Consider the following 16,142-nt stretch of genomic DNA (forward strand, 5'->3'; position numbering starts at 1 on the left):
CATAGATCTTAAATTGGAGGAGTTAGGAATGTATACACACTTTCCCAGTTTACTTCATTAAATTGGCCTAGGATCACACTTTTTCTTAAAGCTATTTCCCATAAAACATTTCAGCATCACCCTCTCTACAACAGAGTTATTTCCCTTTATAACTGGTTATGGCTCCTGCTTGGTTCTAAAACCAATGTGAACTCCTCTCACTCCCAAAGAGAATCCTTTACAGATAGTTTACAGCTCACTCAGCTGTCTCCAAACTTGTCTGTTAATCGTTTCCTTCAATAGTCAGCCTTCAACTGTCAGTTTTGATGAGTGGGAATGTGAGCATCAGTTTCATCATATATTTATTTGTATTAATACATAATGAGCTCTTGTATGGCATACTGAAGAAGTTTGATTACGAAACGGTACATATTTCTGGAAAGACCGCCTGTGCTGAGAATTGTGCTGAGAATTGCCTTGAAGCTGAACACTGCCTCGGAAGTAACAGGTTCCACCCAAGAAAAAAAAATTAGGACAGATGTAGTTGATTGTGTTTGTATTATCATCTTTGGACACTGTCTGCTAGTTGTGGACTTAGGACTACTCGGCTATTATTGTACTATTGTTACAGTGTTATATATGTAAATATTGTCTGAATATAAGACATTCACAGTTCCTTTTTTGGCGACCTATACTGACTTTGTTGGTTGTATATTTAGTATAGAGATGTTCCTTTAATTGTTGCATTCCACTGACATCAGCAGTTATTCGCAATGCACACCACTGAAAATGAACAGAGTCAGGATAACCTACAGATAGTAGAAGCTATTTTTAGTGTTTGTACATAGGACTTTAAGGAACGTACACAATCAGGGTGAACACTAATCTGAAATAGAAGTTGAAATACCCGGAAAGTACATTATTAATGATCTTCATTGTGGTTTTAATTATTACAGTGATGAGATTCAAGAAACTACATGTATAGTAATAAACCAGAGTAATTACATAGTTCATTTAAACTAATTTAAATGTTTGGCTGTCATTCAACTTTTCATTAAGTTGAAAGGTGAAATAAATATTTTATGGATAGAATAATAAATGTTTCTGTAATGCCACTGCATAAAGAAGAGTATTGAGGGGTGGAAGACTAACAATTTTAGAACATCAGTGCCATCCTAAGCAGACTTCCACTCTTCTACATCCATGGAAGTCAAGGTTTCTTCCTGTTTTACTAAAACTCATTAAAGCCTGGCTCAAACCAGTATCTGCACCTCCAACACTGAAGAGGACTGAAAAGCTCTGCAGGTTCGGCTTCACAAAGTTTTATTTTTAATCATACCAATCCAAAGTAGTGGAAACATCTTTAGATAAAGGAAAGCACATTCCAGACTTAGCTCCAACAGACAAGGAAGGCTGTAAATTAGATGGAACAAGCGGGAACCCACAAGGACTTGCAGGGTGAATCTTATTTCCCTTTCCTCCAATATTTATTCTTTCCCTTCCTTGATAGCCCCAATAGCCTCGCCCCCTTTCCTACCTTCTCCTTGCCTTCCCACACACCAGCCACCCTACCTTTATCTCTTCCCCATCTTCAGTCTTCTACCCTTCTCTAACCTTGCACCCTCTACCCAGGAAAACTATGACCGAGATGCATGGTACCGGTTGCCAGGTCACACCCAGTTGCACAGTGGGGAACCTGCAATGACTTGCAAAGGGCACCCATTTCCCCTGCCTTAACGTCCCCACAATATTTCTGCTTTCCCTCCACCTGGAAACTCCCATATTCTCAAACTTCTCTGCTTCCTTCTCTTTCCTTCCCACCCACCAGCCTTTTATCCATCTTCAAATATATTTATTATTTATTTACATAATTTATACTCCACTTCGTTCCACAATGGGGACTCCATTTTATCTTCAGAACAACCCTGTAAGCAGGAGAAGACTGGAAGTGTAAATGGCTCCTCCCCCAGCCCACCCTGGTTCTGCCCCCAAAGAAGGGAGGGGGAGAGAGGGAGGCAGTCTGTCTGACCCTGACCCTCCCTCTGAAAGAGGAGGAGGGAGGAAGAGACAGCCTGTCTAACCAAGTGGCAGGGTCCTGCTTTCCTTGCCTCATACAGGTCTCAGATGGGCTAGATGCTTCTTAGCTTGTTTCGCATGGGCTGGGTGCTGCCTCCCTCACCTTGTGCAGTGCTTGGCTGGGCCAACCCAGACAATGTCCTCTGCCTTGCGTGGGTCTCGGACAGGTACCACACTGCCTTGCCTCATGCAGGGCTCAGCCAAGGTGGTGCCTTACCTCATGCAGACACCATCCTCTGCCGCACCTCACCTTACATGGGGCTCAGCTTGGCACAGTCTCATGCACAGCCTTGCCTCACACAGGGCTTGGCCAGGCTCCACTCTCTGCTTTGCCTTGTCTCATGCAGAGGTTGGCCCGCCAGGTGCAGCTGACTGCCTTACCTCATGGAGGGGCTCAGCTGGGATGCTATCGTCTGCTTTGCCTTGCATGGGGCTTGGCCAGGCTGGGCACCAGTGTCTGCCTCATGTAAGGGTTGGCTGGACACCAGTGTCTACCTCACCTTGAGCAAACTGAACCAGGCCCCACCACCTCCTCCATCATGCCTCTCGTGCAGGGCTGCAGCAGGCTGGGTTCTGTCTCTGGCTGGGCACTACCTCTCCTGCCTTGAGCAAGTGTGGGTGGGTCAGGCTCAGCCCTTCTGTCAGAGGGCTGGCTGGCTCAGGTGTGGGTGGGAGGCTGTCAGCTCAGTGGGAGTCTGTTGGCTCACCAGGAGGCATCCAGGTGCTCTTAATGGTCAATCTTAGCCCTGCCTGTGAGGTAAGTTAGGCTGAGTATATGTAACTGGCCCAAGTTCACCTACAGAGTTTCCAAGGCAGAATGGGGATTTGAGGTCATAGTCTGAAATTCTAACCACTACACCACACTGGCTTTTGTGGGGTAGCTTCTGTTGAACATTAGCAAGCAGTCAGACTTCGGTGAATCATGCAAGTCATCTAGTATCAAGTCATCCTGCGGTTCTTGTCAGACCTCACTCTGATGAGTCTTCCCTAAAAGGTCAAAACAACCCTGGAAAGGGCCCTCCCCCACACCTTTACTGACAAAAACCAGGCCTGTTGTGGTTGCCCAGCAATAGCCACTGAGGACATCTGTTTCTTACAGCTATATGCACTCCTTTTATCATTTGGGGCTTTTAAACTTTTTTTAAAGATTACAGATTTTTCTGCAAACCTGGGGAATTTTTCAGATTTGTAGAAAGATCCGTCTTGTCTGTGCATGGGTCCAGTCAATGGATTTAAGTATTCTCAGATTTGGCTATTAGAATGTAGATGGTACATACAGTCTAAGCTTCTGCAGCCCCATCTCTAAAAGCATCCAACTACTTGGCTTGTATGACTAAATATAACTACTTATTAAGGGAGATGGTCTTCCCATTCATTTACTGCCTCCCTACAGATATGAAACAGACTGCCTTCATTTTAGGGATGAAGCACTGGGTCTCACATGTTAGCAAATTGTCACAACCAACATGGAGCAGTCTGTGGAGCAAAGACAATGACTACAGCAGCGATCACTAAACATCATGCTAGGTTGTGCTTGCCCTCACTACAACCAGAGACTCGTAATAGAATTGAAGATTTGTCCTTCAAAGGAATGGGCTTTTTTAGTTGCAGAACAGATGAGACACTAAAGCAAGTGCAAAGGCTCAGATCAAGTGCAATTCCATGGGCCTTACAAAAGTCTTCTTTTAAACAGCATCAGAATCCACTAAGCCAAACCACTAAGCACATGGGCTCCAGCAAATCTTGATGAACATGTCTTTGTTCAAAAAAGCCCTTTTATTCAACATGTAAATCTTCATCTTCATCCAAGTGATGGTTTTCATCTAACTAGACAAAGTGTATCTCTGGCTTCAAACAGAGGTTTTTAAGGGTCTGTGTGTCTTCTTTCCATCCATTGCTATCTATATCAACATACTCTGGCCGGGGGTGGGGAGGGAGCACTGTCATCCAACCATTTGATCTTGGCCATCGTAAGGCCGTGATATGCAATCAAGTTCACTTTCTTCCCCCGACCAGAGTATTTCTGTCTACTCCTACCACCCCCATTCTCCATCAGCAGATGGACTCCCTTCTGTAAAAAGAGGCAAAATAACCCATATCTCACTCCCAAAGGGGCCTTGATTTCTATTCTTGGTACATCATGATTCCCAAAGAAGTCAGAGGTTTCTGCCCTATTCTCTATCTCAGAGGAGTCAACTTTTACATTGAAACCAAGAAGTGGAACACAGGCAGGATGGTGCTGCTTCAGTTGTCTTGTTTGTGGGCTTCCTAGAGGCACCTGGTTGGCCGCTGTGTGAGCAGACTGCTGGACTTGATGGGCCTTGGTCTGATCCAGCAGGGCTTTTCTTATGTTCTTATGACCTCTGCTTCCACCTTGCCCCTTCGTTACATGTACTTATGTGTAGTGCCCCCCCCCCCACTGTTCCTTTTAACTAGGCTATAAAGAACAACCATAAAAGGAAAAGGATATATGCCCCCGGTAGTTGCTGACTATATTACATGCTATATACTTCTGAGGTAACCTCTGGGTTTTGAGCCCAGCTAGGGGGGAAAGACTTTCTATTCCTTGGCTCCACCATCAACCAAAAGGGAGAGTGCAGCCAAGAAATCAGAAGGAGATTGAGACTGGGAAGGGCAGCCATGAAGGAGCTAGAAAATATTTTGAAGTGTAAGGTTGTGTCACTGGCCACCAAGACTAGATTAATTCATGCCATCATATTCCCTATTACTAAGTATGGGTGTGAAAGCTGGTAGGAAGAAAATAGATTCCTTTGAAATGTGGTGTTGGAGGAGAGTGTTACGGATTCCGTGGACTGCCAAAAAAAACAAATCAGTGGGTTATAGATCAAATCAAGCCTGAACTGACCCTAGAAGCTAAAATGACTAAACTGAGGCTATCGTATTTTGGTCACGTCATGAGACGACAAGAGTCACTGGAAAAGACAGTCATGCTAGGAAAAGTTGAGGGCAGCAGGAAAAGAGGAAGACCCAACGAGAGATGGATTGACTCAATAAAGGAAGCCACAGCCTTCAATTTGCAAGATCTGAGCAAGGCTGTCAAAGACAGGACATTTTGGAGGACTTTCATTCATAGGGTCGCCATGAGTCGGAAGCGACTTGACGGCACTTAACACACACACACACGGGGGGGGGGGGGACTAGGCAGAAGAAATGTTAAGCAGAGAAAGGGCTCAGTCTGCTTGAAATTATTAATTTACCCATCTTTCAACATCACACTTAGTTGTTAAGCAACAACCCAGTCTACTATTTCTGAATGGGTAGTTTAGCCCCAGGAGCAAATTGATTTAGTCTACTATTCCTATAAGAACATGCACAGTAATCATTCCCCATTCCTGGATATACTTTGGTTTGGTCCAGAAAATGTTAAAAGCACTGAATTGAAAGAGAAACTGTGCAACAACACAACTATCATGAAACCTTTTCATGCTTTAGTGTGCCACTTAAAATCTCTATTTTAATTTGCATTTTATCAAACAATTACATTGAGTTATTAAACTTATAATATGCATTTGGATTTATTTGGTGTTTCTTTCTTGCAGCTGATGCCAACATTGGTACAGATGAGATCTATGATGAAAGAGGATGCCAGTGCGATGTATCCATAGAAGATCTCACCCCAGCACTTAGAACAGTTATCCGAGCAATCAGGCAAGTGAAAAATATGCTAGTCAGAAAAAAATCTTGAAATTTTCTAGAGAGATGGTCTGCCTAAAGGCAGCTTTATTACATCGCAAGTTGAAGGATGCTGTACTTGAACTGAGCCTGGATCTTTTTGACCTTCAAAAGATGATGGAATCATCCATTAGTTAATTATTATAATCTATAGGGCAAGGAAGGTATGTGTATTAATTAAATCAGTACAGTAGCAATCAGGAAAATGGACATTTGATGCCTTTTGCTGAAAGCACACACAATTAAGTCTCAGAGAATGGTAAACCACAATTGTAATGGAATACAAAGGTATTAGAGTTCCCTAGTCTCTTGGACCAGCTTCAAATCAGGGAGCAAATGTGGAGTAGCATCCATTTAAATCTAAATGGTGCAAGCCATCAATATGATGAAGTTCCTCCCATCCATTCACTCATTTTACTAATCCTCAAGGGGTGTGTTATACCCTGTATATAGTAGAAAAATGAAACCAAAATTTACTAGTATATATTACTTCTACATAAGTAACTTTACTCAAAGCATTTGGCAAAGACCGAACACTATTTCCTTCTGTCAAATTCTGATATTTTTGATTGAACTGGTATACTCTGGTAGCTGTTTCAGATGTTGACTTTCCCTAACAACTGTGGTGCTTTTATGGATAATCAACATGTTAACACAAGCCACAATGCCGAATACCTGTAAGCCTAACACTGGCTGCACTGACCTGCAATATTTCCTTTATCCCTTTGAAGCTGTTTGATCCATTGATCTTGAGCAGCATATATCTAGTGTTTGAGGGATATAAAGACTGAAACAAATCTTGCCACTGACAATGTATCCTTGGGATCCCTATCGCTTAGTAGAAAAGGCATTATGTCAGACACAGAGGCATTAGATTTGTATGTTAAAAGGGGGGAGATATAATGTGATTGAAGTTCCTCGTAAAAGCGGCATTCCAAAAGGGCATAAGCTAGTGAATCGATAGAGCCAGAAGAGCAAGGACAGGTCCTGTCTGGATATGGTATATTCAGAATTCTGGCCTGCATAACCATAGAGGGGTTAGCATTCAGTCTAGCTAAACAGAAGGTTCTAGAAAGACGAGGAGTTGTCAAATAATATGTATAAGCAGGCTAACCACATGGTGGTGGTATTCCGAAGAACTGGGATGAACAAACGTAGCGAGCACGAAAAGTAGTGCAGTTATAATCAAGCTCTTAACCTGCAATATTTAGTGCAAACAAGATCAGTACAGAGAACACTGGAAGCAACAGTCTTGCAAAAGGAGTAACAGTGTGTTCAAGTCACTGTGATAACAGCTACTTCTCCAATTTATTTAACATTTGTCTTAGGGATTTGCAGCTACCCATTGTTGGGAAAGGTGACATACAAAAGCAACCAAATGAATAGTTTTATTCAGAAGGCAGTAAGACGGCTACACTTTTATAAATATGCAGACCTTTATGTTCTTTCTTTTTGCCTTAATCTAGATCAGGCTTGGGCAGTTCATGACCCACCAAGCCAGCTATAGAATCATATACTCACAGAATTGGAAGGGGCCATATAGGCCATCTAGTCCAACCCCCTGCTCAATGCAGGTTCAGCCTAGAGCATCCCTGAGAAGTGTTCATCCAGCCGTTGCTTAAAGACTACCAGTGAGGGGGAGCTCACCACCTCCCTAGGTTGCTGTTTCCACTGTTGAACAACTCTTACTGTAAAAAACCTTTTCCCCTAATATCCAGCTGGTACCTTTCCACCCATAATTTAAACCCATTATTGTGAGTCCTATCCTCTGCTGCCAACAGGAACAGCTCCCTGCCTTCCTCTAAGTGACAGCCCTTCAAATACTTAAGGAGAGCAATCATGTTCCCTCTGAACCTCCAGACTAAACATTCCCAAATCCCTCAGCCTTTCCTCATAGGGCTTGATCTCCAGGCCACTGATCATCCTTGTCGCTCTCCTCTGCACCCTCTCCATTCTGTCCACATCCTTTTTGAAGGGAGGCCTCCAGAACTGCACCCAGTACTCCAGGTGCAGCCTAACCACCACTTCAAGAACTCAGTAAATTCTCAATAAACTCTAGGCTACTAGCCAAGAACTGGGACAAAAAGAGTTTTCAAGCATATAATTTTAAGGTACCATCAGCATTGTCCACCTAATGAATCAGCCTGGTCCAGATTAAAGGACACGGGGGGGACCCACTAATTTTCACAAGCCCCACCCATCTCTCTATTCATACATGAACTGTATGAACTATAGGATGATTTCACCATTGCATGGGCTGTACAGATTTTTTAAGGCAGCATGCTATTATTAAAACACTTCTATGACGCCTTACCTCCTTGGATTCAAGATAGCTAATAATGCAGCACCAGGTTGCAAGGACAGAAATCATTAACATTCTGATTAGCAGGGCCAGTCACAGTTCTCTCAGAACTCTCTCAGCCCCACCTACCTCACAAGGTGCCTGTTGTGAGGAAAGGAAGGGATTGTGATTGTAAGCTGCTTTGAGACTCCTTAAGGTAGAGCAAAACGGGGTATAAAAACCAACTCTTCTATATTATGATGTTCCTACATAATTTACTACATCAGAGCCCCCCAATTTGGCTAATTCTGCAATATTCTTAGGGCCAGACTAATGAGACACTGGAGACCTATGATCCGATCCACTGATATTTCTACTTTTGCTTAAATCAGCTGCTGAGTGTTTGGATTTTGTGTCAGACAGCGGCATGGGAAGATGATGTGGCTGCAGACTTCATGATTTAAATGCACTGTTTTCCCTAACAGGATAAATAGTTGTTCTAGTGAATGATTTAGATCAGGAAAGCAGCACAGAGACAAAGAGTTAACACTGCCCTCTTCCCTAGCAGCGCTTCCCTAAGCAAAACTAGAAACACTTAGAGAGGAGCTGACCATGCATCTCCCATGTCTTGTGTAGCCTGGACCTTAATATGATGCATGGATCAGGCCTGAATACAAGGGGAAAATGCAGCATGAAGGCAGGGAAAATATTTTGGAGAGAAAAGGATTTTTATATCACTATGGCCTTTGGGAATTTAAAATAGTGTATTTGCTTTTATGACAAAAATGACAAACTACTTTCTGTATTGTCCACTTTTATCCCATCCTTCCTCCAAGAAGCTTAGTGTAATATACATGAGTCTCTGCTTCTCCATTTCATCTTCACAACAAACCTGTCTAGGATAGGCAAAAAGAATGACTGGCCCAATGTCACCTAGGGTGCAATCCTAAACCATGTTACACCTGTTTAAATTCATTGAACTGAAGAGATTTAGAAGTGTGTAACTGCTTAGAATAGTACTGCTAGTGCACTTCATGGCTGAGTGGGGATTTTAACATGAGTCTCAATCTTAATCCAGCTCTATAAGCACTACACTACACTGGCTCTCACAGAGTTTTGGTAATCAGCAACAATCAGCTATTTAATTTTAAATTAAATCAATGCTTCCTTATCAGAATTCATTGCTGTGGGACTCTATGATATGCTGTGTGTGTGCATACAAGTATTTGATGGGAGGTGAGTCATGGATTATGACTGAAAATCTTGTTTTGCCCCCTTGTGGATAAATCAGGAAGAGATTACGATTTAGTTTCTGAAAATGACAATATCAGACATTGGATAAAGTATAATCCTACAGATTCTAGAAGAGATGCCTCTTTGTCACAAGATCTGAATTTCAAAAATTTACTGTCAAGGATAGAAGGTCTCCCTTCTTACTGAGCCGCAGCTCCGGGAACCCTCCCACCTTGTTTTGCCAGTGATCGGGTAACAAAACTCCCGCTGGGTACACTCAGCTCCCTTGGTAGCTGCCACCACCCTTGCTTAAGACATAATTTTCAGACTGAGGCCAAGGGCACCTCATACTGACCCACACAGTTTAGAACTGAAAAACACACCAACCTTGCAGGGAGCTCCTCTACAAGGTGGAAATAACAAAAGGGTTTAATTTGGTAAGCGTGCTGCCCAAATCAGGACCGCTAGATTTAGCTTGAAGCCAATAACGTTAAGGAGTCAGACAAAATGAAAGGTTAATAAAGTATTCAAACTTGTACTCCATTCCAGTTTAAAATATTCATAACACAGCAATTAAAAATAACAAAGCTAAATAAAACATCTATACGGTAAGGTTTAGGTGTTGCAGAGTCTTGGTAGACCAAACCAATAACTGGGTTACATCCCGTTTCCCCGGACCTCACCAGTCTTGGCATCTAGGATGGCGTTCAGAGCGTCAAACGGCCGGAGTCCTTCCTGTTAAATGAAAGGTGTCTTCATGCACGCCAGCAAGCTGAGAACTACCTCTCCCCTGCCCTCCTGACTAGCCAAAAAACTCAAATTGTTTATTCTTGCGGACCCAGATTGGGTTGAGCTCATTAGCCAAACTGGGTCCGCCACGGCTATAGCCAGGTGATGTTAATTTTACTGAGCCAGCAGTTTCCTTAATTGCTCTCCGGCCTTGGAGGCTGAAAAAAGAATAACTTGGGATTGTTCCCAGCTGTATGCTATCTACGGAGGTGTATACCATTTGGGGGCCTTAAAACACCCTTCACATACCAAAATGGCTCTGAGATAGATTCAAACAGGCCCAAATTCAGGCCTGAACCAAGGAATTGTTTGAGCAAGGAATTGGGGCTGCTCAATTCCTTGACACTTACGTATATAAGCAAGATTACTTATCTAAATCACCTCATTTCATAAATAAAGTTGGTATAATTTGCTGTAAATAAATTTGGTAACAGCATGACAGTGCCCTTCAGTTGACATACGATTCTAATTCATGCCAGAAATACTGATTTAAAATTTGCTTAGAAGACCAACTTCTTTTAATTTGATCAACAATAAATCCTGAAATATTCACAAGAAACATACTGGACACAATATCCACATAATCAGTGAGAAGCCCATTGGATTTCTGAATGGAATATTTTCCTTGTGGTCTTCACTGTGAACCTTCTTATCCCTAACAGATATATTCCATTCCTATGTTTTGTGATCAAAGATAAATAATGTGCTTTATATCAGGGACATATTAATTTCTCTGAACCTAACATCAATTATATAAGTATTTGAAACAAAATAAATCAGCCAACCAAGCATGGTGAGAAAAGATTATCATCAAAAGTATGATCCAGCCAAAGTCAAACACTTCTAAGTATCATAGATGCCTAATTCTCAGTGAAATCGGTGGTATTTAAAAGTGTATAAGATTTGACTGGTTTACATCGCAAGAAAAAGCTTTACATATATTTTTAAATGTGTCGTAAAGGTATCCATCACTACAATGGTATGCTGAAATAATTATAAAAACAAAAGTTGTGCAATTCCTTTTATTAGGATAAAGGAAAAGATCACAAAACTGCATGTATCACAAAACAGGGTGCAAACCATTCATCAGGCTGGATGTTCAGTACAAAAATGCAAGGAAGAGGCAGAAAAGAAGCTGTTTCAAGGCACGTGGAAGCAATACTTATATAAAATGTTCTTTATCTCATAGATTACAAATTATGTCTACTTTAAATAAATTATATTAGAAAATGCTTCACCATGAAATATAATCCTCAAAAACGAGCCAATTGCATAGACCTGCCTACCTGATTATTGACAGACCAGGACAACAAATAATCCTAATGTATGGGGTGGGGGTTGGTATCACATTATAAAGCATGTCTAGACAGTCTAGTTTTCCAAAGTTGCTGAGTCCTTAACACTCTTTTTTCCCCCAAAGAGAGTGGGAGTTGCAAATGGGGATGGAGAGGCAGGCCCTCAGAGACTGCACTGTGAGACTGTGCCTCAAATCAGCAGCAACCCAAAGCAATTAAATAAAAGAGTTGCTGGTCTAAATAAATAAACATGGCTAACATATGAATAATTAATGAGAAACAAATTAAATGCACAAATAAAGGCCGCTTTTTATAATACCCTTATTATAGCACACAAGAAAATAATGCTACAAATTACCTGTGAGAGAAGTAGGGCTATACCTTCACATATAGGTCTGTCCAAATCATATGTAAAATGAAGGGTGGGGTGCAATTTCAATGTAAAAGGAGAGCGCTGAATCCTTTCTCATCGGAGTATCTTTCCCTCTTAGCCCTTACTGTAAGTTTCATTGGGAACTTAGCTCTCTCTAACCAGATAGCAGGAATTACGGTACATGTGCTAAAACAGCATAGGATGCATCATCGTGGAGTTTTCTTTCAAGTATTGGGTATATTTGCAATTTTGCTTATACAAAACTAAGGCATTTATAACTTTTACATTCCACAAATACATCAAATATTGCAATGTTATTTGCTAAGTTCGTTATAAATGATGCATTCTATGCTGTTAAAGCAGTAAAAATATTTTAGGTTTGATAGGATAGTAAGTATTGCATGTATTTCAATTTTTCCCATATCTTTTTTTCTGGGGAGGGAATGAATTTCCAAAAATTTTACATTTCTACTTACAATATTAATAAAACATTATAAAAACACAATAAAAGCAACTATTGTAAAACCCATAAAAGTCAGTTTAAAACTCCAAATAGGACTGCCAATAATAAAAACTAAATCAATACAAATGCAGTCCTAAATGAAACTGTCTTCAACTGTCTCCTGAAGATCGACAATGAGGGGGCTCAGACCCACCTCCTGGGGAGGTTGTTCCAAAATTGTGGGGCTGCCACAGAAAAGAACCTGTCATGTATCCACCAAACAAAGGATCTTTGATTGGTGGGACAGTAAGGGGGCATCTCCTGCAATCTTAATTCCTGAGCAGGAATATATGGGAGAAAACAGTCTTTCAGATACCCCAGTCTCAGGCCATGTAGAGCTTTAAAGGACAAAACCAACACCTTGAATTGGACTTGGAAATGGCTTATTAGCCAGTGTAATTGCTGTAGTATTTGGGATATATGCTTCCAATAGCTGACCCTAACCACTAGTGTAGTCGCAGCATTCTGCACTAGCTGCAGCTTCCAAAGACTCCTCAAGGGTAGCCCCAAGTAGAGCACATTGCTGATTTCAATGAGAAAAAAAATTGACTTCTAAATTTACATAAAATCACACAATCAGTCAGCTGAATGTATTCAACCTTCAAAATAGGTATAATATTGTAATAGTGAACAGGACAGTATTGTACTGTTTCATGCACCACAGCAAAAGAGAAAAGAGAAAAAAACATTGTAACCGTTTACCAATTTTTAATAAAGCTGATTTAGTGATCCTACTAATGTGATTCAACATCATTATTTCATTTTACTATACTGCTTGTATACAGATGAATTAAATCTGGATAATATTTCTTGTACAGAATCATGAAATTTCATGTTGCCAAAAGAAAGTTTAAAGAAACTTTGCGCCCCTATGATGTTAAAGATGTCATTGAACAGTATTCAGCTGGTCATCTGGATATGTTGTGCAGAATTAAAAGCCTTCAGTCACGGTAAGGAAAATGAATTCCTTCTACAATAGAATCCTTCTGAATATATGTCTCTACCTTTCATGGTTCCCAAGAGTTCCCATATTGCCATTATCTTACTCTATGGCTCTAACGTTTCCATAATTTCCCTACACCTTTCCCTAACCCTGGAAAAAAGCTATTTGTCTGAAGTATTTGAAGCTTTGGAGGAAAGGCGGCATGCCCAGTCTCATCCGATCTTGGAAGCTAAGCAGGATCAGTACTTGGAAGGAAGACCACCAAGGAAGATTCTGTGGAGGAAGGCAATGGCAAACCACCTGTGCTTCTCACTTGCTTGAAAAGCCCCTTGCTGGGGTCTCCACAAGTCAGCTGCGATTTGATGGCACTTTACACACACACACACACACACACATTTGAAAATTTCCAATCCCACTCCAGAAACAGTATCACTCCAGCCATGAATACCCTGCTGGACTAAGAAGTACATGCTGAAAGCTTGCTGTATGTGGAGTTCCTGTGGATGGACCCTAAACCATCCATGCTACATACACCAGAAAAGAGTCAGCCTAGCACTCATCAGATGGATGTTACTGTTAGTACTGATTGTGGAATGCACATGGAATGAAATGTACACGGAGATGTTTAAAGTAGGACCAAATCTTAGAACAAGCTAAAGCTTGTTGATGAATTAAAAATATATGCAATAGTTCCCATGACAGAATCTGAGTTTTCACTGGCAAAATATGAAGCTTTAAGTGTAAATGTCTGGAAGGATTTATTTCAACAAGTTTCTTAAGCAGTAATGAAGTCTCACTTTGCATTTTATTTCTTAGATACAGACACAGGATTTAATCCTACAAATAGCAAATGGAAGGAGTTAACGGCCTGTTCTATATTTTTCAGGGTTGACCAAATTCTTGGAAGAGGGCAAATAGCATCTGATAAAAGAAATCGAGAGAAGAACACAGCAGAGAATGAAACAGCTGATGACCTCAGTATGCTAGGGCGTGTAGTCAAAGTGGAAAAACAGGTAACATGATTTGTGTCGTGTTTCCTTCCTTGTTATTGTTATTCATGGATGGCACAAGTGGCACTTACACCGGTGCAGGGGTTCACACCATCTCCAAACCCCTTTGCCCCCCCCCCCTTAGGATTGCACTATTAATTAACAACACGTTTGTTTCTCAGCAAAGGTTTAAGATGACATTAACAGTACAATCCTAAGAATGTTATCCCTAGGAGTAAGGCCCACTCTACACACTCTGGTAGGGTTCTGAGTAGACCTGCTCTCTGACAGTCCGAACGCCATCAAAGGCTGCGCCGGCATCCCGAGAGGCATTCCTGGGGCATAACGGCGTTCCGGGAGGTGTTCCCGGGGTGTTCTGGCGCCGGGCTGGGGGTGGGGCCGCCTTTAGGCGGCTTCCAAAGCCCTTTCAGCCTGGGAACGCCCCTTTTTATTTTTGGAGAGATACGCCACCTTTTAGGATTTTTTGAGCCGGGAGGTTTCGGCAGGGCTGAAATCTCCTTTGGAGCAGCGCAGCCGCGTTGCCTCCTAAGCCCGGCACAGGCATTCTTCTCAGGAATGCACTGTTAGTCTTTGAAAATATATGTTAAATAACTAGTTTTGCATAGGAACTATGCAACTATGTTATGTCCGTTAACAGCATGTATCCTTTCTAATCATTGATATTCACTTAGACTATGTTTTATATTTTTCTTCCAGGTCCAGTCTATAGAGTCGAAATTAGACTCATTGCTAGATATCTACCAACAAGTCTTGAAGAAAGGATCTGTATCTGCTCTGACGTTGGCTTCATTTCAAATGCCACCGTTTGAATGTGATCAAACGTCTGATTATCAAAGTCCTGTAGATAGCAAAGATTTGACTAATTCTGCCCAGACCAGTGGATGTGTATCCAGATCAGCCAGTGTCAACATGCCGTGTGGCCTACAGCTTATACTGACACCAAATGAATTTAGCCCTCACGCTTACTATGCTTTTAGTCCAACTATGCATAGTCAAGCCACACAGGTGCCAAATGATGGACCTTCAGCATTAACAGGTAACAATGCACTAAACCAAATAAATCAGACATCGAAGCCAACTTCACCTACAACGTTACAGATACCCCCCTTTTCATCAGTAAAGCATATCAATAGATTGGAGCCTATTCATATTATTCCTATGAGCTCGCAGGAAAATACTTCTGATGTCACTGCTTGCCTTGTGGCTTCAAAGGATAATGGAAAAGTTGCACAGTCCAATGTGACAAAGGATCTTTCATGGAGAAAAAGCCTCGATAATGAAGGAGAACCTCTGGTCTCAGTGAAACCATTAGTGCAAATGGATTTAGGGAAATCGCTATCTGTACAAAATCTTATACAGTCAACAGCAGAAGAACTGAATATACAGATTTCTGGTAGTGACACAAATAGCTCAAGAGGTAGCCAAGAATTATACAGCAAATGGAGGGAATCAAAATTATTTATAACTGATGAAGATTTGGAAGCAGAGAGAGAAACGGAGACTTTTGAAGCCATTTCCCACCCACTAGTGGAAACAACTCTCTCTACCGACTCTCTGAGGACTGGAATGTCAAGATCATCTCAAAGCATTTGCAAACCAGGAGACAGTACAGATGCTCTCAACCTGCCTCATGTAAAACTTAAATAGCATTTTTTGTAAAAAAAAAAAAAATGTTCACATACCAAGTAATCACTTCAGTCATGCATATCAGAGCATGAACTATTTTGAAAACCCTTTTAATGAAATTTTTTAAAAATTAATGAATTGAGAAAAAAAGCAGTTGTATGAGCCCGTATCTTTTAACTGCATGAAAACGCATGTTTAGGTGATGGATAAAATTCAAATTTATACCTACTGTACATCTGTAGTTTCGTTTACTATAGTGGGTATAAATGAGCTATCTACAAAACTTAATGCTGCAGGTTTATTAAAGAGCAAAAGATCTGAGCATTTAGAAGCAAAGCTATA

General features: G+C 41.3%; 1 protein-coding gene across 1 annotated transcript in view; it reads left to right on the forward strand.

Annotated features, from left to right (window-relative positions):
* Window positions 1-15,821, forward strand: part of KCNQ5 (potassium voltage-gated channel subfamily Q member 5) — a 363,854-nt gene extending 348,033 nt beyond the window's left edge. Inside the window, exons 10-13 of the mRNA XM_056856609.1 lie at window positions 5,616-5,724; window positions 13,040-13,171; window positions 14,051-14,177; window positions 14,871-15,821. Of these exons, the coding sequence (XP_056712587.1) occupies window positions 5,616-5,724; window positions 13,040-13,171; window positions 14,051-14,177; window positions 14,871-15,821 (1,319 nt within the window). The remainder of the gene's footprint in view (window positions 1-5,615; window positions 5,725-13,039; window positions 13,172-14,050; window positions 14,178-14,870) is intronic.
* Window positions 15,822-16,142: the final 321 nt, after the last annotated feature.

This window comes from Euleptes europaea, chromosome 10 (assembly GCF_029931775.1).
Source record: "Euleptes europaea isolate rEulEur1 chromosome 10, rEulEur1.hap1, whole genome shotgun sequence".
NCBI lineage: Eukaryota > Metazoa > Chordata > Lepidosauria > Squamata > Sphaerodactylidae > Euleptes > Euleptes europaea.